The 22,040-nt window shown below is 46.0% G+C and overlaps 1 protein-coding gene across 2 annotated transcripts in view; it reads right to left on the bottom strand.

The window, feature by feature from the left end:
* LOC121916487 (MLX interacting protein) overlaps window positions 1–19,815 on the bottom strand; it is a 52,978-nt gene extending 33,163 nt beyond the window's left edge. For both annotated transcript variants that reach the window (XM_042441619.1, XM_042441620.1), the window contains exon 1: window positions 19,290–19,815. In XM_042441619.1, the coding sequence (XP_042297553.1) occupies window positions 19,290–19,780 (491 nt within the window). In that variant the 5' untranslated portion in view covers window positions 19,781–19,815. The remainder of the gene's footprint in view (window positions 1–19,289) is intronic.
* Between the last annotated feature and the right edge of the window lie 2,225 nt (window positions 19,816–22,040).

Genomic DNA, 22,040 nt, shown 5'->3' with positions numbered 1-22,040 from the left:
CAGAGAGCGTGCAGGATGGATCCCTGATGAGCATTCCTGGTTTAGACAGCCTCAATGCCCTGTTTGTCAAGAGTGACTGAAATGCGAGGCATGAGAGGACAGGATTGCAAGACTAACTTTCTGGTTCAAGGGATTTTGTTTGCAACGCTTCAAGTGTTTGAGAGAAGCCATCTCAAGTTTCACAAGTGCATGGAAATGGAGGTGTTCAGAAAAGGCAGCTTGCCTCCTGACCCCTGCAGCAATGCAGGGAAGTGTCACCTGTCAGCATTCAACTATTCTAAGGTCTTCTGGGAACACGGGAATTATATAATGAAGTGATGCATTGTGATAATGGCCCAAACCTGCCACACCAGATGTGCCACCTCTTGGTTGCTTCACAATGTTCAAAAGGCCATCTTCATGGCAGCTGGCAAGTCTTCCAGCCCTTTAGATCTTGGAGGGGCCTTGTTACATGCCAGCCTTCAAGGCTACGCAACAGGTCTTGAGAGAATGTTTCCGGATCACCAGCAGGCACTGACTGAGGCGGCTCATGCAGAGTTCCTCCTCAAAACACCCTTCTTGGAAAGGAGCGCAAAGAAGATTTACTGCCTTCATAGAATAGTGAGCTGTTTACCCCATGCAACAGGTGGAGAAACCTGAAGCTGACCCTTCTGTCACTGAGGATAATGTAACATTCCCCACACAACATGACAAGCCTATAAATACACCAAAGACTACAAGGATCTTATTCTAACAGCCTCTTCTTCAGTGTTCCAGAAAAGCACACATTGGAGAACCGGCTCACCTCCCTCACACTGAAATTGGTCCACAATGCAAACGCTTTCAGGCACAGAAAAACTAGCACTTGGATTCCTGCTCAAAGCAGCCAAAGGTTCAAAAGCTCCTCGACAAAGCATCAGTTTCACGACAAATGTTAAAAGCATTACATTGAACAGAAGCCAGAGTACACATGAGGCCATGGAGGAAAAAAAGGTTAAGAGTCCAGAATAAAAAACAAGAGGGAAAGCCAACAAAACCTTCCATGAATTGCAAGACATGACCAAAAATTCAAATTAAACATGTGTTAGTAAAAATGAACTGATCAGTCAAGGAGACACAACGAAACTTTGAACAGTGTTATGGGAACTTTACATGGTGCTCACAAAGTAAAAGTCAACACTTTTCTCTTAGACTGAAGCTTAGACCAATTGCTCCAGGAAAAAAAAATGATGGCACTGGCTATACAGCAGCCCCTTTATGAAATGGAAAGGAGGGGAGGCAATGCCAACATTCCTGGCATACTTGGAGCCCGTCTTCCTATCATCTGCCCCTCCTGCGTTGGCCAACAAGGTCTGCAAAGGCTGTGAAAGACCCTGGTCATCTAAAGGCATGTGGGAAAGGGTCAGTTCTCCTTCTCTTTGGCCTCTCTGGTCCAGGGGTTTGAGGACTGCTGATTCAATTCCTCCTCAGGGAGCAGAGGCAAGCTCCGCACACCAAAATGGCACACGTAGAACAATTTCCCAACAGAGTTGTCCTACTGACAGCTATTCCTGCTAAAGCATTTTGCCACAAGGACTGGGAAGGGGAGAGGAAAAACCATATCATCTTAGGGCTATTGGCCTAGTCACTGCCTCCACTCCTGTAAGGACTCTCTTGCATGAAAACCTAAAGGAAACATTTCCTTCAGAACTGAAAAAGCCACCTGAGCTTTTCCCAGAAGATTGGCAAGAGCCAGATATGGCATCTTGCGGATTTTCCATCACGCTAGAAAGTTTTCCACATGAAACCTTTTGCAGGAATCATGCTTATCATCTCACATCAGGACAAAAAGGCCCCACAGGCAACAGGAAACAGGGCTGTTTTTTGAACCAAATTCTGCTGATGGTGCAAGTTTCTAAGACACACAGACCTTTTAATACAACAGAAGAAAGACTGGAAGATTAAAAGAGACTCTAATGGGAATTAATCACATCAAAAAGTAAGAGCTGCTGGTTTATAAAGAAGAGAAAGCTTCACACCTTCTCTAAAAACCTTTAGAAGAATGCTTAGCATACAACACCCTTTGGGAAGACGGTGGAAGTAAAGTGTTACAAGGAACCATGCTAATTGTGAAATATTACTTTTTAATATTATTAATATTTAATATTATTCCTGAAACACAGGTTTTGAATTATTTGGGCCCACTTTCTTCAAGCGTATTTTTAAATTTTTCAGGTGTAGTACATTTTAAAGCAAGGGAAAAGTAACCTATTGCTAACATGCTGCTCTCTAAAAGTCAAGTTAGTGTAATGAATAAACAATGCGCCTAGCTCTGGTTAATTCATGACTCCATCCAAGCAACACGTTTAGAACGCAACAGCAAAAATGCATGCTTACAGTGGTAGAGCAGCCACAGCCCACACAGCATCTGAAGCATTACACAAAGCTCATGGCCCTCTCCATTTGCCACTCAAAGCAGCTGTACATAGCCAAGGTCAGGGGCACCTAATCTAAACATTCAACCCTGTTCCCCAGACTGGCGCCAAAGGAAATTAAATTTTAAAACACACACGGAAAAGCAGGAGGCAAACATGCTGGATGAGGTGGTGCTTTATGGTGCATATTCTGTTTAAGCACACAAATGAGCTATAACCCACATAGAAGCATTGTGGCACTGAGGGTTACACTACCTCTCTTGCTGATATTTGAACTCTGCATCAGAAAACAATAACAGAATAGCACAAGACAGGAATGCTTGAGCCAAAAGGTAGACCACATTGTTTCCTCCAGCTGGCCAGGATTCTCAAGCAGAAGCTTTCTACATGACTTGCCACCTGATCCTTTTTAAATGGAGATGCTAGGGACTGAATATGGGACCTTCTGCACATGTATAAAAGCTATAGCTTCTCTGCATAATGAGATTTGAGCAGGTATGAGTAGCGATCCTCAAATTGAGCCTTTCTTCTTATAGATGTATGGCCATGCCAGTCTAGTGCAGCAGAAATAAGAGTCTAGTAGACATTCTACCTCCTGTATGTACACTACAAATGTGGAGATACAAAGTACCTGAAGCAGGGATAGGGAACATATGGCCCTCCCAACATCGCTCAGCTGCAGCTGCCATCATCCCCTGCCTTTGGCTCTTCTGATTAGTTGATGGGAACTACAATACAACCCAAGTTCTGGAAAGCCACATCTTCCCCATCTCTGACCTAAATCCCATAACAAACTGAGACAATCTAAAGACTATTCTCTAGACATATCTATCAACTGGGGTAAGGCAGGTGGCAGCCAAGAGGGCATTTTTGATTATGGCACCTCACTATGGAACTGCCTTTCCAGGGAAGTTCTTGGCTACACAAGTAGTGAATTTTTAAACACCAGTCTCTCTCTCTCTCTCTCTATTTATATATCTGTTGTTTTTATTATGTGACTTCAGGTCAACTCCCACTTATGGTGACCCCACGTGAGCGTTTCTTGGCCATATTTCTTCAGAGGAGGTTTGCCATGGCCCACCTCTGAGGCTGAGAGAGTAGGACTTTCCACAGCTAAGAGGGGATTCAAACCATTATTTTTTAATCTTTTGTATGGTTTTAAATTATATCCAGCAGTAAGTCATTATGTTTTTGTAGTAATGTTGTTATGGTATTTGTAGCGGTGGGTTTGTTTTGAGGGTGGTCAATGTTGAATGTATGTATTCTATTATATTGGTATTGTTATGAATGTTTTATGTAGTCATATATGTTTTTTATATATATGTTTGGTAAACTTTAATAAAGATTATATATAAAAAAAAATATATCCAGCAGTAAAGACATCCAGTGGTAAAACCCTGGTTTCTCGGTAGTGCTTACCTACAGAAATCAAGTGTGAACGCTCAGAAAATATGCACCTTTGTCCTTGGCAGTGTAGCATCTGCTTCAAGTGGAACATCAAGCTTGTCCTTAGAATACCCAAAGTCTCTAACCTGGAGCAGCTCTTCAGATACTGGGACAGAACGGAGTGATGAGAAGTCAAGCAGTGCCCCACTTAGCACATCAGAGCCATTCACCTTATCAAGTGGCACTTAATTATCCCATAAATGTGGCGAGTGCCAGTGAAAGGCAGGAGTGCAGTCCTGTTGTGCGAGCGATTACTGGCACACAGGCAGCCAGCAGAGCAGCCATGGAACAAATCCCAACACCTCTGACAAACATGACAGAATGAACAAAACCATCCACTTGTCTGCTGAGCAAAAGGCTGGTAAACAGGTCATAAACCCACATTTCCACTTGTCCTTTTGCAGAGAAACACTGTGGCTTGGATGTTAATCTTTGGTGTGGCAACAGGGAAGCCAAGAGTGTACGCCATGGAAAAGATTTTCATTTCAGATACTTAGCAAAATAAAAGCTAAGTATCAGGAGCAAAAAATAATAATGCAACACTTGCTTTCTTGTTATCATATAATTGCTCCAAGACATAGTCAAATCTGAAGCCAGATGAATGTTGACAGGCAAACTACACACATTACAAGCAAGTACATGTAACAAATCTCCAACAATGCTTTTAAAAGGTAATGTGCAACTGCTTCTCTCTCGATTAGACTGGTTTTTCACAACCTTTTTAACCTGGAGATTTTCAGGTCTCAGAGATATCCTGCATAAAAATTATTATATCTACAACGCCCAAAAAAGTTTTGTCTCCCCCAGTCACAATCTCTCTTGGAATCCTATAGTTCCAGAGAACCCTGACTGAGTAACCCTGGGTTAGACTGATCTGGCAGAGAAAAGGCTAGTCACTTGCCATGCCTACATTGGGCCCTTAAATGTAATGAACTATTTATCTAGAAGACAGAAAGAAATGCTAAGTATTTTTCAGCTGTAGAGGTCTTTTGCAAAACATGTGTTTATGACAAGGCATTTCTGCCTCAGGAGGTTAGCTTGAGCATGGCAGGCAACTTTAACAGAGATGTGGCACAATTCAGTCGGTCAGGAAGTTTGCTTAAAAGTCCATTTAAATCAGCCAGAAATTGCCCTGGAAGTAGGGTTGCCACAACTGTGAACCTCCAAACCGGGACAAATGTAAAAAAAAGTAAGACAAAATTTAGCTCCAGATGTAGGACATATTTTTAAATGGAGGACATGCGGACAACTAAAATTTTTTTTAAAAAGCATTAATATAAATGCATCTTTCTTAGGCATGCTCAAATGGAGGACATTTTGGCATTATTCCTAAACAGATGGCAGAAATGTACTTCCCTTTCTGGCCAATCACCCTCCCTCCCCAATTCCAAAACACACACAACAGCACATTTGGGCATTTAACATGGCTTTATTTAACATAGCAATCTCTTGCATGTTTCAGAGGCTTATTGCATAACCAAACCTTTTGGGTTTAACACTCAACATGGGTTAACACGGCTATGCATATTGAACATGTCAAGGTGGTTTAACAAGAAGTGGATTTGCCCTTGGTTTCAGGTCTTACACCAACTGAACTTCTCAGAAGTGTGTACTTGGTCAAGATACTTTGGTTTTTCTTCACTGCTCATGAGTTTGTAAAACTCGGGGCAACTTACATTGGCCATGCCTGAGAGGCTTGCTGATATCATCATCACCATCATTGTCACAACAAGGCAGACTTGTTAGCATTAAAAGCACAAAAAATACACAAAAAACACACTTGAAATGGCCACCCACTGCCACCACCTCCTCCTCGGTGCCATTGGTGCCAGAAAAGGGCCCTTTCTTTCCCCTCCCTCTGGCCCACATAAGCCTACCCTTGGTCCTCCTCCTCCTCCTCCTTGAGGCTGACCAATGGCAGACTGGGGCTGGAAACAGCCCTGCCCCTGCTGTGCTGCCATTGGCCAGCCAGACTCAAGAGGATGAGCTCCTCTTCTGCGCGCTGCAGGCCACAGCCCGGGCAACTGCCACGGGTGGTGCCGCCGCACAGAGGAGGAGGAGGTGGGCGCCATGGCTGCGCAGAGGAGGAGGTGCAGAGCGGCTGCACGGAAGAGGAGGAGGTGGGTGGCTGGCCGGATGCATTAGCGGCTGCGGCGATGGCTGCATGAGTGGGCCCGACCTGGAGGCCGGGTCCAAACCTGGGAATTGGCAGCAACCAGGACAGGACCGTCCAGGTACACCAAAACCAGGATAGTCCCGCCTGCAGGTGGGATATGGCAATTAAGGCTGTTGTACTTTGGCCACATCATGAGAAGACACAACTCATTAGAAAAGACCATAATGCTAGGAAACGTGGAGGGCCATAGAAAGAAAAGGAGACCTCACACCAGATGGTTGGATTCAATCAGAAAGGCCATGGGCAAGAGCCTGCAGGACCTGAGCAAACCAGTGGAGGTCTTGGAAATGTCTCAGCCACAGGGTCACCATGAGCTGAGGACAACCTGAGGGCAGTTAACAACCAACAACAAATGGCCTATTTAAACCAGGGCTGGGAGACCTGTGGCCCTCTACGTGTTGGACAAACATTCCCATCAGACACAGCCATCAAGGCCAATTGCCAGCAATGATAGGAGGAGATACAACCCAACAGGATCTTGGAGGACCACAAACCCCTATCCCCTAGTTTTAATGCTATCAATTACAAGGGAACTCCAGCATGCCTAACTTTCAGAGACTGCCTGGGGCTTTTACACAATTCTGCATCTTCTTCTACCATCTCTGTAGATAAAGAAAGTATTACAATGACATTAGCCATAATCCCCTCCTCTCTTGCATCTTATCTACTGCCTCCTGATTTGGCTTTTTTGATCTGGTCCATTTCCTCCACAAAGTGTTCCTTTTAATTGTGCTTTCTTGCAGGACATTTAAGAGCAGTTAAAGATCAGAGTTGTAAGAACTAGACGGCTAGATAAAACCCAAACTTTACAGCAGAGCTCCTTCATGAGGGCAAGACAGATTTTGCAAGTGATGGAACAGTAGGTCCGAATCCAAATTAAACAAACTACATTCCGGTGCTAGGGGGGAAAGCTTAAAATTTAATCCCAGACAACTGTTTGTTTTGTCTTATTTATAAGCAAAGGCACAATGCGGCTGAATCTGAAGATGCACTGAAGACCTTTCAGCATGCAACTTCTGAACTTTTTCTCTTATGTTTGCTTTGGCGAGGCTGTCCCACCCAGACATAGTGTATCAAAAAGCATCTGCTGTTGCAACACAGAAAGAAATTCCTTCCTACACACATGCAGGAACTTTCAAGACTTCCCTGCACAGATGCGAAAAAACAATGTCAGTATGTGTGCATTCATGTTGCCGCCACCATATAAGGGGCAAGGTAATCCACAGTCAGGAAAATCTGTGGCTCAGAAGCCCACTGACATAGTGGGCCCTCTGCGTTTGTTGCAAGATTTCTTGATTTCTTCACTAAATGAAATTACTTGGCTAAGCTTTCTTTAACTGGCTGAACTGTTTAAACATCGGTTTTGTATATTCCATACAAGGGCTCACTCAGCTGCAGTTTTCTTCTTCCTTGGCTAAAATTGGGCTTTGCGTTGTTCACATGGCTGGGAAAGTCAGATTACAGAAACAAGCACTGACAGTAGTCACTTGATTCTTATTTCAAGTTCTAACAGCAATTATCTGTAGGAACAGACATGCCTGAAATTTCGTAATATGCAAAGGATTGCTAACCAGAAGGAAGAGCAAAACTTTGCCTGCTAAGAGCTCAGGGAAAAACATTTCACAACCAGGAAAGCACTCAAAACCCTCTTAGAAATGGAACTCGGGAGCAGTGGGGCAAACCTCATTACATCATTCTGATATGCAGAACTATACCACAGGCTGTTATTGCACATGCCTTGCTTATGGGTTTCCTACAGACAAAGGGGTTGGGACCCGGATGAACAGACTGCTGTAGAAGCTAGGCTCTGGTCTAGCAGGGAACTTCAGTTTTTATGACTCCTTCACCAAATTTAAAGAGCTGAGATCAGCAGTGCCACAGTGGGCTGTATAGCGATGACTGGAGGAAGAGGAGAAAGGTGAGTGAGCAGCAGACAGGTAGCGCACTGTGTCAGACTAGAACAAGGAGGCCTAGCTTCCAAGCACTACTCATAACATGGACCTTCATGGTTGGCCTCTGCATCTTAGACTGACTTACTTCGTAGGACAGTTCTGATGACAAAATGGAATGGAGAAGTCATATATGTAGTCCTAAGCTCCACAAAGAAAGAATACAATGAAATGTAATAATCTGCAGCCATCAGAACTGCCATATTCATGTGACCCAAGACTGATGCCTGGACAGACCATTGGGGCAATCCTGTTGAAACTGCTATCTTTCCCAAGAGGTTTTACTGATGAGGTGGTATTATTATTATTATTATTATTATTATTATTATTATTATTATTACCCAAAGCTCATCATCTCTACACAGACAATCTTCTGGTAACTTAAAGCATATCAGTATTTTGCTGACAATGGGAGAGGTGCAAATGCATCCAGACTAAGGAAACTTCCAACACCAAATCCTGGTGGCAGAAAAACATGCTGGGCGCTGCTGGAAAAAATGCCCAGGATGAAACCGCTGAAACATTGGGGTGATAAAATCATATGCATGAGTGCAACAGACCAATATTATACATTAAAACCAGAATGCCTTTAAACTCAACGAATTTGGCATTTTATAGGAACTGAGTATCAATCTTGGTCCACATGCCAGAAAGACAGAGGCCCTACCCTTCCCTGTTTTGGGAAACTTCCCAGACATTCAGGATTACGAAATACATATTACAGTAAAGTTATAAAATGGAATCCTTTGGCAGTTTGAAAAGAGACGACTTCTGGAATGATATTTATATCACAAGCTATGCTAGAAGCAAACTTGCCCATTACAGTTGATATATAACAGCTTTAAAATAAACACAGTTGAGATTCTTGTGTTATGCAACCTGCTCTTTTTCAAGTAGTCATTTCATACACAGGAAAGATACTCCTCTAGAGTTTAAATTTGTACTCCTATAACAAGAACTAAGTCTTATTAAACTGAATAGGACTTAATTCAGAGTGAAATGCACAGAACTCCGTACAATCCGCCTAGGCTTGCCATATCCCGCCTGGGGGCGGGACTTTCCCAGTTTGGGGCAGGGCCACACGGTCCCGCCCCAGTTTGGCCCCTCCCCAGGACCTCCCCCCAGCAAGGCCCTGGAGGCAGCTCCAGCCCTCCCCATGGCTGTGTGCCACCCTCCCTCCCCACCTCCCTGCCTAGCTTAGCCTAGAGAGCAGGGCTTCAAAACATCTGCCACTCAGAGCTATTGCCAGCCCACTTGGTATATATGTCTTGCAAAAGGCCTGACCTTCCAGGTTACAGTGAGCAAAGAAAAAAAGGCCATCAATGGTTCCTGTTTCACTGGGAGCCTAAATGCCTCCTCTTTTAAATGTCTACCAGGTCAGTATTCTTGTAATTCTTTATCACAGGGTCATTTTTGAGGCCCTAAACGCCTTTCCTTGTAATATGCAAATTTCTCCCGAAGCTGACCAATGGGAAAGAAGCAGTCAGCCCTCCTCCCCTTGGGTTGGTTTTCAATGGCTTGGAAGGAAGAGATTTTGCCTTGCAAGTTGCTGGTAAATAATAGAAGGCTTTGGGGTGGCAAAAGGCTGCAGAAATAGTTTGACCCCCCCTTAAACATCCATGGCTCAGTGCTATGGGGTTCTGGGAATTGTAGTTTCTTGACAAAAGGAGACTGAATGGTCCACAGAGGAGGCGTTGCCTGGGGGGTGGAAGAGAGGAGGCTGATGGTCCTGGCCACTTCCCTTGGCTCCCTCCCTCCTCCTCCTCCTCCTCCAGCCGAGGTGAGCTTCTCATTCACTCTCCCTGGCTTTTCTCTCCCCCCCCTCCCTCTGCACTTTGAGACCCCTTTAACTGCCAAAGCTCAATGCTCTGGAATTCTGGGGTCTGTGTGAGGCATTTGGCCTTCTCTGTCAGAGAGCTCTGGTGCCACAATAAACTACAATTCCCAGGATTCCATAGCACTGAGCCCTGGTAGTCCAAGCAGTGTGTTTTGGACACACAGATCCTCCAAATAAATCCAGTCCCTAGCTTTTATATCTCTCTCACACACTGCAGGAGTAATAACCCACTTTGAGACTGCTTTAACTCAGTGCTAGGGAATCCTGGGAATGCTAGTGTTTGGGAGACATTGAGACTTCTCTGTCAGTGATGGCTCTGAGGCCACAATAGACTACAATTCCCAGGATTCCCCAGCACTGAGCAGTCTCAAACTGGACCATTTCCTCAGTGTGGATGCAACTGGTGAGGCATTCTGGGCACTGCAGTTCAACTACGTTTGGAGGGTTATGGGACTCCCTGTCAGAGATAGCTCTGGGGCCACAATGTACTACAATTCCCAGCATTCCCCAGCACTAACCCAGGACAGTTAAGTCACTCTCAAACTGGATTCTTTCCTCAGTGTGGATGCAGCTTTGGTGAGGAACTCTGGGCATTTCAGTCCAGCATTGTTTTATTTCTGCAGTGTATTTTGGACCAGAGACAAGGTGACCAGGCATCCTCCTCCTTTTCCAGGACATGTCCTCCATTTGGATCATGGCTAAGAAGCATGGATTTATAATTACATGGGTGTTTTTAGCTTTTATTTTTGGCCATGTCCTACATATTTTTGCTTGGGTGCCCTACATTTTGGGGTGAGGGCATTGGTCACCTTGGTCAGAGAGCTTTCCAGGGGTTAACTGCCATTCTGCTGTGGTGCTGGAACAAACCACCATTCCCAGAATTCCATAGCATTCAGCCGAGGCAGTTAAAGTGGTCTCAAACCAGATGATTTCTCCAGTGTAGATGCAGCCCAAGCCTTTTGCTTCTCTTATGCCTGAGATTTCAAAGCCCAGCCTTGGCACCACAACAAACTACAAATCCCAGGATTCCATAGGATGGAGTGATGAGAGTGAAAGCAGTGTGGCAGCAGCCTAAGTGTGCTTAATGCAGTTCTTAAGATGGTGCACCTCTTGCCTACAGAGTCTCACAAGACTTTTTTGTTTAATGACTTGTACCCATTAACTCCATTTCATGTCTCCTTTATTTAGTGGGGAGGAATACAGACAAAACAAGTCAAAATGAAGAAAAACCAAAGTCCCTTGACCAAAGGGTTTGGTTGCGGAATAAGCCTCTGAAATAGGCAAGAGGCAATGTTAAAATAAAGCCATGTTCAATGCTCAAATGTGCTGTTTGGAATGGGGAGGGGGGGTGGCCAGAAAGGGAAGTACATTTCCGTGATCTGTCTAGGAATAATGTCAAAATGTCCTCCATTTTGATCATGCCTAAGAAACATGCATTTATATTAACATTTCAAAAAAAGCCTCAATTTTTTTGCATGTCCTCCTTTTTTTTAAATGTGTCCTACATTTGAAAATGTTGTCCTGCATTTGTCCTACATTTGTCCCGGTTTGGAGGTCCTCACTTATGGCAACCCTAAATCCGCCCCGCACACTCAGATCAACCGGGAAGCAACTGTTAAGGGTTTCGGAGGTCAGATTAGCCACTACCACCAGGAGGGCCTTTTCTACTTCGGCCCCCATCCTCTGGAACTCGCTTCCCGACGAGCTCCGCTCGGCCACCTCACTGAACCAATTTAAGAAGGGGTTAAAAACACACCTTTTCAAGCAGGCATACCCCTGACTTCTGACTCCTGACACCCGATGTGTCCCCCCCCTCGTCAGCATTGTTGAGCAGGCATGAGATGTGGTTTTAATTGTGGTTTTATTGTGTAATTTTGGTGTTTATGATGTTTTGTATTTGATGATTTTACATTGTACATGTAAATGTTGTTAACCGCTTTGATTTGAAGAAAAGCGGTATATAAATAAATTTTTTATTTTATTATTATTATTAACTGAGTACCAGATACCTGAGAGCGTAAACAGATTTTAAATCCCATTATTATTTATTGAATGAACACCCTGTCTTTCTTCCAATATGGGACCTAAGATGGCTTGCAGTATAGGTTAGAGCAAAATACAGTTAAAACAAAGAATAGTGCAAAAGTTAAAAAGAAATAAACAGCCCACCTAAAACACTGATTTAAGACAGTGGGATGGAAAACTATGCAAGGCAGACCCAATGTCAGCCATATCGCTTCACTTTACAGTCAACCAACCCAAGAGGACTCACAGAGATCAACCCAGTGTAGCTCCCCTTCCAAAGCAACATCTCCCATGCCAAACAGATAAATGTTTTATCAATGGCTGTCCCATGAAGATTTCCCAATGAGATCCTTCCCTGTCTCTAGGCAGCATAGCCTCCAAATGAAGAGCAGCTGCAGCCAGGGAAGCGTTCTTAGTCTTTTCTAACAGATGCTCTTTCAGAAGCATGCAACCCTTTCTTCTTACTCAACTCTATAAAGCAGTGTCTGCTGTTCCAACTCTACAGGAACATAGATCTGGAGCGTGGACATTTATTTCCGAAAGGAATCACCAGCAATACTCACTGCATTTTTAAAAAGTACACTCCTTGATGCTACCCTTGGCAATGAAAACTCAACTGCCTTGTTCCCTTCCTCATGATGTTATTCTCCATTGCTTTTCATCAGGGAGGATTCTAAAAGGAAAGGCCTAAATTTAAAAAAACGAATCTCTGCAAAAGTGTTCTGCCTCATCCCAAGTAACAAGTTCAAGTAGCAAATAAATGTCCTCAACTACACTGGGGGTAATAATGTTACTAGTCACTACTATATGTTACTTCAGGAGTCCCGTCGCCATCTTAGAACCCTGCTCCTCCAATGCATTACAAAGAATGTCGCTAGTTGTAATGTGCATCTCTGAGCTGAGCTACTCTAGAACCTCACATCTCTAGCTTTGAACACAAAGAAGGAAAAATGCAACAGTGTGCCTAGCATGGGCATGGAACAGACTAACACTTGAAATAAGGCACTCAACCCACTGTAAGGCTAAATGATAAATGTATTTAAACACACACACACTCCAAAAAAAGCCCTACAGTTAGTACGCTCAAATGCATTTCAGTTCATCCAGATGTGCTACATTCTTGTGTTGTTAATATTTCCTTTTTCAATATTCACAGTACAAATAAAACGTTCTCCAATGCTTCACTGTCTTCTGAAGAGCCGCGCTTGCTCCTGCTTTTATTGTTTTGTGCATCGGTGACAGATTTATCTGTTAAGAGGCCAGAAAGCTAATCGGTTCAGAAAACCATCAGTCAGCTGCCTTAATACCAAGCCTTTGACAGGTTCACCCTAGCCAAGGAGATAAGGAACCACACAAACCAACATCGTCCGCACCTGGAAAGGCAGAACCATTCCCCACCACAAAACTGTTAACACACTTTCCAGGACCAGCCTTGTCCTAAGTTGCAGACAGGGAAAAGAACATGAGAAAATTCTTCCTTCTTGCTAATTAACCTGGGCCCCATACAAACAGGCCAAAATAAAGCTGCTTCGGGTCACTTTGGAGGTATGCTGTTTAAATGATGCATGGGTCCTAAGAGTCTGGAGGTCGCGCCAAAGCCACACTCCATTCCTAAGCACTGGAGTGCAGCTTTGGTGCAGCTTCCGGATTCTTAGGACCCATGCGTCATTTAAATAGCATACCTCCAAAGAGACTCGAAGCAGCTTTATTTTGGCAGTCTGTAACAGGCCCTGAATTGGGTTTTTTTAATGCCAACAAATGTACACAAAAATCATGACCCTATAAAAAAAATGTCAGTAACACCACCATTCCACAAACACTTGTCTCGCTTGTCTATTATTTAAGAGGAAGGTAGGAGAAAGAAACAGCATCAGCCCTTGGAATGCTTCTCTAACTGATCATCTGCAAGCCATCTTAAACGTAATACAAACGGATGGCTACTTACAAGCCTATGGATATAAGACTTACGTTCAGAGCTCAGATTTAAGACCTGGGATCAGGGTTTCCAGGAGCAATAGAAGTTTAATTCTTGGAAGGGAGAAGGATAAGGATCTCTCAAGGCATTTTGTGTCCCAGTTATAAAACAATGGAGATATATTACAATATATGATAGCCCTGTTTAAATATTTGAAGGGATGTCATATTGAGGAAGGATCAACCTTGTTTTCTGCTGCTCCAGAGAACAGGACCTGGAGCAATGGACGCAAGCTCCAGGAAAAGAGATTCCAGCTCAACATTAGGAGGAACTTCCTGATAGCTGTTCAACAGTGGAACACACTCCCTCGGAGTGTAGTGGAGTCTCCTTCCTTGGAGGCCTTTAAGCAGAGGCTGGATGGCCATTTGTTGGGGATGCTTTGATTGAGAGTTCCTGCATGGCAGAAGGGGATTGGACTGGATGGCCCTTGGGGTCTCTTCCAACTGTACGATTCTATGATTCTATGAATCGAGTCTAATGATCAGACCCATGTCTCAGAACAAAAGCAATACAGAAAACTGAGTAACTCGAAAACTCTGTGTATTCCTTTTAACTCTGTGTATTCCTTTTACTAACAAGCTGCTGGCAAAGGTTAAGTGCAGAACACCAAAATGTTCTACTTGACCTATTTCGTGTTTTCTTGGACCACCCTGGAAGAAATGGATGGAATTCAAAGGTTACTGAAATTCAGGCTGCGATCTGAGCTGGTTACTCGGTAAAGCACCACGTAAAAGGGATGGCGATACCAAGTCAATGATAACGGTGAAGTCAATGATAAATATGGTTTTTATTTTCTTTGCTATTGATATTTTCCCCTTGCCTTTAGAAGGGTGTGTTAATATTGCTTGTGATTCTGAAGTGAGCTCTTTGAATCTGGAGCACACTGAAGCCTATTCTGGGACAGATTAATGCACTAGTATCTAGAGATGCCTTTGCTGAGCCAGTTGCGTGCTTTGCCTCCTTAAGCAGTGTCAGAGACCATCTTATCTGCAACAGAGACTTTGCTTAAGATAGACGCATGGCAGGTTGGTACATTTTAGGTGAGGGTGTTAACACTGGCATTAGTTAGCCTAAGCCTTTGAACTTTGTTTGCCAAGGTTGTCCAGAAAAGGTAACAAAAGCTACCTCTGCCGTCAAATCCAAAATGAGGTGTGAAATTATTATTTTGCGTCACTTGGACACTAAGTTGCATCTAGCAGCCTTTTCCCCATATTTGCCCATGCAGGAGAAAATTCGAATTTCTTATTCAACGTCTCCTTCTTCAAATCTGGCTGACTATTATGTCGACAAACCCCTTCATGAAACAGCCTGCAAGTTTATCATCCCCAGCAGGGAGACCGCTGTTGTGAAGCATTTTGAGACAAAGATAATGCAAACCTGTCAGTGCTATCTAATCTGGACCAGTGGCAGCTAAAACCGACCCTTGACTTCACTGTTGCCCTACTTCAGTCTTTAGAAAGCAGAGACAAAAACGCTCCTGCAATCTTTGGCAATATAAAAATAGACGGACTATAACTCTGGTGGATCTTATTGTTTCAGCAGGTGACATTTAGTAGGGGCATAGCTGAAATGTATTGTAAAGAAAAAGAAATGTATTGTAACCCACCTCAACCCATAGGGAAAGGTGGGATATAAATTCATCATCATCATCATCTGTGGACTGGCTTTTATTAAACAACTACTCACTCCCAGAATAATATTAGCTCTCCCTTGAAAGACCAAAAAAAGCCACCTTCACATACAAAAAACACCACAGCTTCACAATCCACTCAAATGCACTACCTACCCATCTTTTAAATAAACTTGTCTTAAGCAGACTCTTTGGTTTAAAGACCAGAGCAAACCACAGCGACCAAGCAAAGAACAAGGCCACAAGTATGACCCAAGGGCAACACCATGTTCTTACACACTCTGTTGAATACATGAACTTATGTACAGGTATCCTGACTAACAGCTATTACACGATGTGTCTTCCATGAACTGGTTTAATTCCCTTTGAATCCTTCCAAATGAGTGGCCATCCACACATCTTGTGGCAGTAGATGTCACAGTGTAACCATGTGTTGTGTGAAGAAAGGCTTCTTTTTCTCCTCCGAAATGTCTCACCATTCAGCAACCCACCTTCTAGTATTATGAAACAGGGGGAAACATTCCTACCTACAGACTTTCTCCACACCATGCATCATTTTATACACCTTGGTCACATCATGTACCTCAGCTTAGGCTGTGTCTGCACTGTAGCAACAACCCAGTTTGACACTGCATTAACTGCCATGGCTCCACGTGATGGAATTCTGGGAACTGTAGTTTGTTGCAGCACCAGAGCTCTCTGACAGAGAAGGCTACATAGGCTCACAAAAGCACAGTTCCCAGAATTCCCTAGCATCAAGCCAAGGCGCTTAAAGTGGTTTCAAACTGGATTATTTCTGCAGTGCAGATGCAGCATTACTGTCCTAATTTCTAAACGTGGCATTTCTTAATAGGTTCTAATTGGCCACTGTGGGAAACAGGAGCTGGACTAGCTACGTCTCTGGTTCAATCCAGCCAGACAGTTGGTATGTTCCTCAGCACATCTTAGGTGACATTTCCACAGGTCACATTCCAGAGGTGAGACCAACAGACTTCAGCAGAACTATTCAAGGAGATGCTAGTTTTCAAGCAGCCTGGAACTGGAATTCCCAGCATTGCTTCCCTCCCTCTGTCCAAGAATGAGCCCGTCTACCAAAGACACTTTTCACACTTGCGTTTATGAAAATAATTCTCATCTACTTTCTCGCCGTCACACAAACAAAGGAAATGACATGGTGCTGGGGGAAAAGGGAAGTGTACACTTTTCTTGCAACTGGCAAAAGGGGTGGAAAGACCTAAAGCACATTGCTAGCTTGAAGCAGCTCAAGATTTTCCCCAATTAACTTTTGTGATTGTTCTACAAAGATCTGCAATTAACTGCTTTCGCTAACTTGGGAGTCATATTGAAGCAAGGGCTGAACACTTACAGCTGCTACCGTACAGGACAAACAGGCTCTCATAAATCTTTGCAAGACAGACCCAATACTTTTGTCAGTGTTTTATATTTCATTATCCATTTACACTAACATCGTCTGCATCTCACAAGCTTTTAGAGCAAGGCTGGGCAACTGCGACAGGTCGAGGGGCCACTTTTACGGCCTGGGACTCTCCGTGGCTCAGATGGAAGGTTGTGTTTCTTAAACAAAACCCCAAAATGTCAGGAAGTCCACTTGTGGTTCTCCAAAATGGGCATTTTTGACGTTAAACGGTACAGGGAAGCCTTGCAGCCTATTTATAGGTACTGTATGCCATTCAACCTGGAGGCTTCACACTCCTTTTTTGGCCGGGGGGAAAAAAGTCAGCCTCGGGATTCTGGAGGCATCAAAGGCCATATAAAATCTTTGGGGGACACATAGGCCCACTCCTGTTTTAAACATCACTGCAAATAACCTTGGAGCAGTCTTTGCCCTGTTGGCCTCCAACCACCCCTTCTTTAGGGGGCGAGATGAAAACAAAGACGAGAGACGGCAGATTCAGAAAGGAAATGAAATGAAAACCACCACAACGCGCCAGTTCCGTTTCCTAGTTCAGTTCATTTCCTCCTCGCTGAAAAACGGATGGCTCAGGAGAGCCAAAGCAAACACCAAGAGATGAACAGTTGAACTTTCCCCTTCCATAGTTGTGTGTTTCCTTCTCCAACGGCAGACATGTCCCGCACCCATCCCTCTTTCTTCCCCATTCCTTTGCCTCAAACTGCCCATCATCTCTTTTCTGGTGTCCCCATACCCCAGCAACTCCCAAACCTTTGGCCCTACAGATGCTTGGGACTTTGCTTCCCAGAATCCCTAACCATTGTGCAGGCTGGGAATTAAAGCCCCAAACATCTGGAGGACCAGTTTGGGGACTACTGCCATAAACCTTCATGAAGCTACAAGGGAGGAAGGGCAGATGGATTTCCTACAATTGGGCTTCCATCATCTCTAAAGGACCTCCTCCTCCTATCAGCCAGACCTAGCCATGTTAGTCTGGGATAGCAGTATGGAAAAGGGGTTTTGTTGGACCTCAGCTGAAAGAGAGGAGCTGGGAGCCAGAGCTTTCCTGTATTGTTTTGTATTATTTATATGTATTATGCTACTATTTCTTAGATTGTGTGCCATGGGCAGGTTTACTTGATCCTTTTTACTGTTTGTATGTACAGTGCTGTGTAAATCACCACTATATAAATAAAGCATCATCCTAATAATATAAGCATCATCCTAATAATAAAGAGGAGCTTTCCTAGACTTGGGCCTCCTTCCTCATGGGTCTAGGGCAGTCTAGGGGAGCTCCTGCTCCCCTCTTTCGGCTGGTCTCAAACCCACAAAAAATAGGAGGTGTGGAAACGGTTAAGTGTGAAAGTAGGGAAAGCCCTTCCCCGAAGCCTCTGTTGTGGCTGTGTGCCTTCAAGGCCTTTCTGCCTAAGGGCGACCCTGATCCTGGGGTTTTCTTGGGAAGATTTGTTCCTCTGAGGCTGAGAGAGTGTGACTTGCCCAAGGTCGCCCAGTGGGTTTCCATGGCCAAGCCAGGATTCGAACCCTGCTCTCCCAGAGTCATAGCAGCATGTAGTTTGTCTCAATTCCAGGCCTGTGAGGAAACAGAGGCTCAAGTCTGGGAAAGCTCTTTCAGCTGAGGTCCCAAACCCACTGCAGAAACCATCCAGGTTGAGAGGGCTTGGACTGCCTTGGCTGAGCGCTAGGGAATCCTGGGAAGTGTGGTTTGTTGTGGGGCTCCATCTGAGAGAGGAGAAGGGCTCAATGGCTCACAATCATTCCCAGAATTCCCTAGCCCTGATCCAGGCCAGTCCAAGCGGTCTCAACCTGGATGATACGTAAGGTGTGTTTTGGAGCCAAGTCTCAAATGCAGACCTGGGAGGGAAGGCAGGCTCAAGGCTGGCCCCAGCTCCCTCTCTCCCAGTCAGCCCTTTCAACCTACACTGCAGGGCTGTTGGGAGGAAACCCAACCATATGAGCCAACTTCTCCTTCTTCAAAGGGACTCCCCATCTGAACCGTCAACTCTTCTCCTAGAAGGCCAAGCCCTCCCTCAAAAGCCCCGCAGCTGCAGCGCTTCCCAAGCCTTTGCTCCCTCGCCAGAGGCTTGGGACTTCAGCTCCCAGAAGCCCTGGCCCTTGGCCACGCTGGCGGGGGCTTCTGGGAGTTGAAGTCCCCTCTCTCCCTCCCTCCCCCCCACTAACCCACACCTGGAGGCCCGAGGCTTGGGAAGCACTGTTTGGAGAGCCTATTCTGAGGCAAGAAAAGCAGGCCGTGAGGCCGCCATGCTGCCCTCCCTCGCGGGGTTGTTGTGAGGGGAAGGCAAGGGAGGGTGGGGGGCGTAGAAAAGGGGTCCCTTGGCCCAGTCACATTAGAAAGATAACCCGGTTTGGTCCCACTTTTCACTGCCCTGGGCTGCTTCTCCTCCTCCTCCTCCTCCTCCTGGCTTTACCTGTAGGCCAGGGTCATGCACTCGAAGAGTTTGGTGAGGGAGGCGTCGATGCTGAGGCGGCCCCCGCCGCCGCCGCCGCCCCCTCCGCCGCCCTCGCCCTCGCCGCCACCGCCGTCCTCGGCCCCCGCCGCCCCGAAGCGGTAGGTCTGGCAGGTCTGCTCGTTGACCGTGTCGAAGTCGTAGCCCTTCTTGGGCGGGTGCTCGCTGTGCGGCGACGAGACCATGAAGTGGCCCGAGTGGATGATCTGAGGGGGTCCCCCGCCGCCGCTGCCGACGCCGCCATGGCCAGGGCCGCCTCCCGAGCGCTTGGCCGCCGAGGGACCCCGCGGCCCCCGCCGCCCTCGCCCGGCTCCCGGAGGGCACCGCCCGTCCTCCTCCTCGCTCTCCTCCGAGGAAGAGTCCTCCTCCACCACCGCCCGCCGCGAGAGGGAAGCCCCCGAAGGCGCCAGCAGACCCAGCCGGCCCGCCCGCCGCGACACCTCGGCGGCCATCCCAGCGGCCCACAGAGCGACTGCCGCCGCCTCGGCCTGCCTCGCCAGCTCTGACCCCGCCCCCAAACCCCGCCCTCTCCTCCCTTAGCACCGCCCACCCCGAAACCCCCGCCCTCTCCTTCTCCGAAACCCCGCCCTCTCCTAGGCCCCACTCCGTCCCTGCCTCACCAATCTTAGCCCCGCCCGCCCTTCGCCCCGCCCCCGCCTCAGGCGGCGCCAGGAGGACTGGGGTCGCCTCTCCAGACTTTTACGTAGAGACTCCAGGAGCCTGGTTCAAAAACACCGGAGAAATAATCCGGGCTGATGCCGCTTTAATTGCCAATGCTCCAGGCGGTGGAATTCTGGGATTGGGAGTGTGTTGCCCCCCCCAACAAACTACCAATCCCAGAATTCCACCGCCTGGAGCCCTGGCAGCTAAAGGCCCCAAACAGATTGCAGAAATAATCCACTTTCAGACCGCTTTAACTGCCCTGGCTCAAGGCTAGGCGATCCTGGGAACTAGTTTTGTGAGACATTGAGCCTTCTGTGTCAGAGTGTGTGCTCTGGGGCCACAAGAAACTACAGTTCCCAGGATTCCCTAGCAATGGAAGCGGTCTCAAACTGGATATTATTATTATTATTATTATTATTATTATTATTATTATTATTACTATGTTTATTTACATCCCACCGTCCTCCCAGTACAAGGGACTCAAGGCGGCTTACAAATCTAAAACAGTCCTAGTTAAAATGGTATAAAACAGGCAAAATACAAGATTAATAAACCATTAAACAGTTCAAACAATTAATTGCATTACATCATTAAAATTTAAAGTTTTAAAACTCTAAAACAGGGTGTTTTGCAGCCGAGATCCCTTGAACTGCCCTGGCCCTGGGCTAGGGGATCCTGGGAACTGTAGCTCCTTGCAGCCCCAGGCTCCATGGCTCACAAACGCCACACTTCCCAGAATCCCCTAGCCCTGAGCCAGGGCGGTTCAAAGGGTCTCAGGTCCAAAACACCCTGAAGAAATCATCCATTTTGAGACCGCTTGAACTACCCTGGCTCAGTGCTAGGGAATCCTGGGAACTGGAGTTGATGGTGGCCTCACAGCTCTCTTGACAGAGGTAACTCAATGTGTAACAAAACTAGTTCCCAGAATTCCCTAACAGGGCAGTTCAAGCAGTCTCAAAGGGGATGATTTCTGCAGGGTGTTCTGGATCAAAAGCAGATGATTTCTCCAGTGCAGATTCAGTTCTAGTCATTTGTTGCCAAGAGCCTTCAAGTTGTTTCTGACTTCCGGCCACCCTTTCCATGGAAACTCAGCCATGGAAACCCAGTGGGTGACCTTGGCCAGGCCCCACTCTCTCAGCCTCACAGGACGGCCATGGCCAACCCTCTATGAAGAAACCTGCCAAGAAAACCCCGCAACAGGTCCACCTTTGTTGTTGTTGCATGCCTGTTTCCAACTTATGGCAATCCTAAGACCTCGGATCATGGGGTTTGGCTGGCACGTGTCTTCAGAGGGGGTTTCTATGGCCATCCTCTGGGGCTGAGAGTGGGACTTGGCCAAGGGCACCCAGGCAGTTTCCAGAGCCATCGTCCAAAGCTCAAAACACTACACCATCCTGGCTCTCAGGTCTGCCTTAGAGTCACCGTAAGTCCAAAATGATTTGAAGGCACCACAACAACAACCAAGTACCATGGGCTGCTAAAAAGACCAATACATGCATCCTGGGGCAAGTTCTCCCTAGAAACCAAGAGGACTCAAGTGAGGTTGTCATACTTTGGCCATACCATGAGAAGGAAGGCCTTTCACGAGAGAAGACCATAATGCTTGGGCAAGCGGAGGGCAATAGGAAAAGAGGAAGGTCATGCACCAGATGGATAGATGCCCCCTGAGAAGCCTCAGCCATAAGTTTGCAACAAGAGCTGAGCAGGGCAGTTGAGGACAGCGGGCCTTGGAGGTCTCTCATTCCTAGGGTCAAAGTCAACTCCAAGGCAGTTAACAAAATAATATGATGTGAGGTGAGCTTTTGTAGACTTGGGGCCAAAACAGACAGGCCAAAATAAAGCTGCTTTGGATCACTTTGGAGCTACGCTGTTTAAATGATGCATGCATCTTAAGAGGTCAGAAGCTGCGCTAAAGCCATGCTCCAGTCCTAAGGAGTGGAGCGCAGCTTTGACGCAGCTTCCGGCCTCTTAGGACGCATGCATCATTTAAACAGTATATCTCCAAAGTGACCCAAAGCAGCTTTATTTTGGCCTGTCTCTTTGGGCCCT

The sequence above is a fragment of the Sceloporus undulatus genome, chromosome 10 (genome assembly GCF_019175285.1).
Source record: "Sceloporus undulatus isolate JIND9_A2432 ecotype Alabama chromosome 10, SceUnd_v1.1, whole genome shotgun sequence".
In the NCBI taxonomy this organism is placed as follows: Eukaryota; Metazoa; Chordata; class Lepidosauria; order Squamata; family Phrynosomatidae; genus Sceloporus; species Sceloporus undulatus.
Note: the sequence above shows the minus strand (reverse complement) of the source record. Positions and strands in the feature narration are given on the sequence as shown.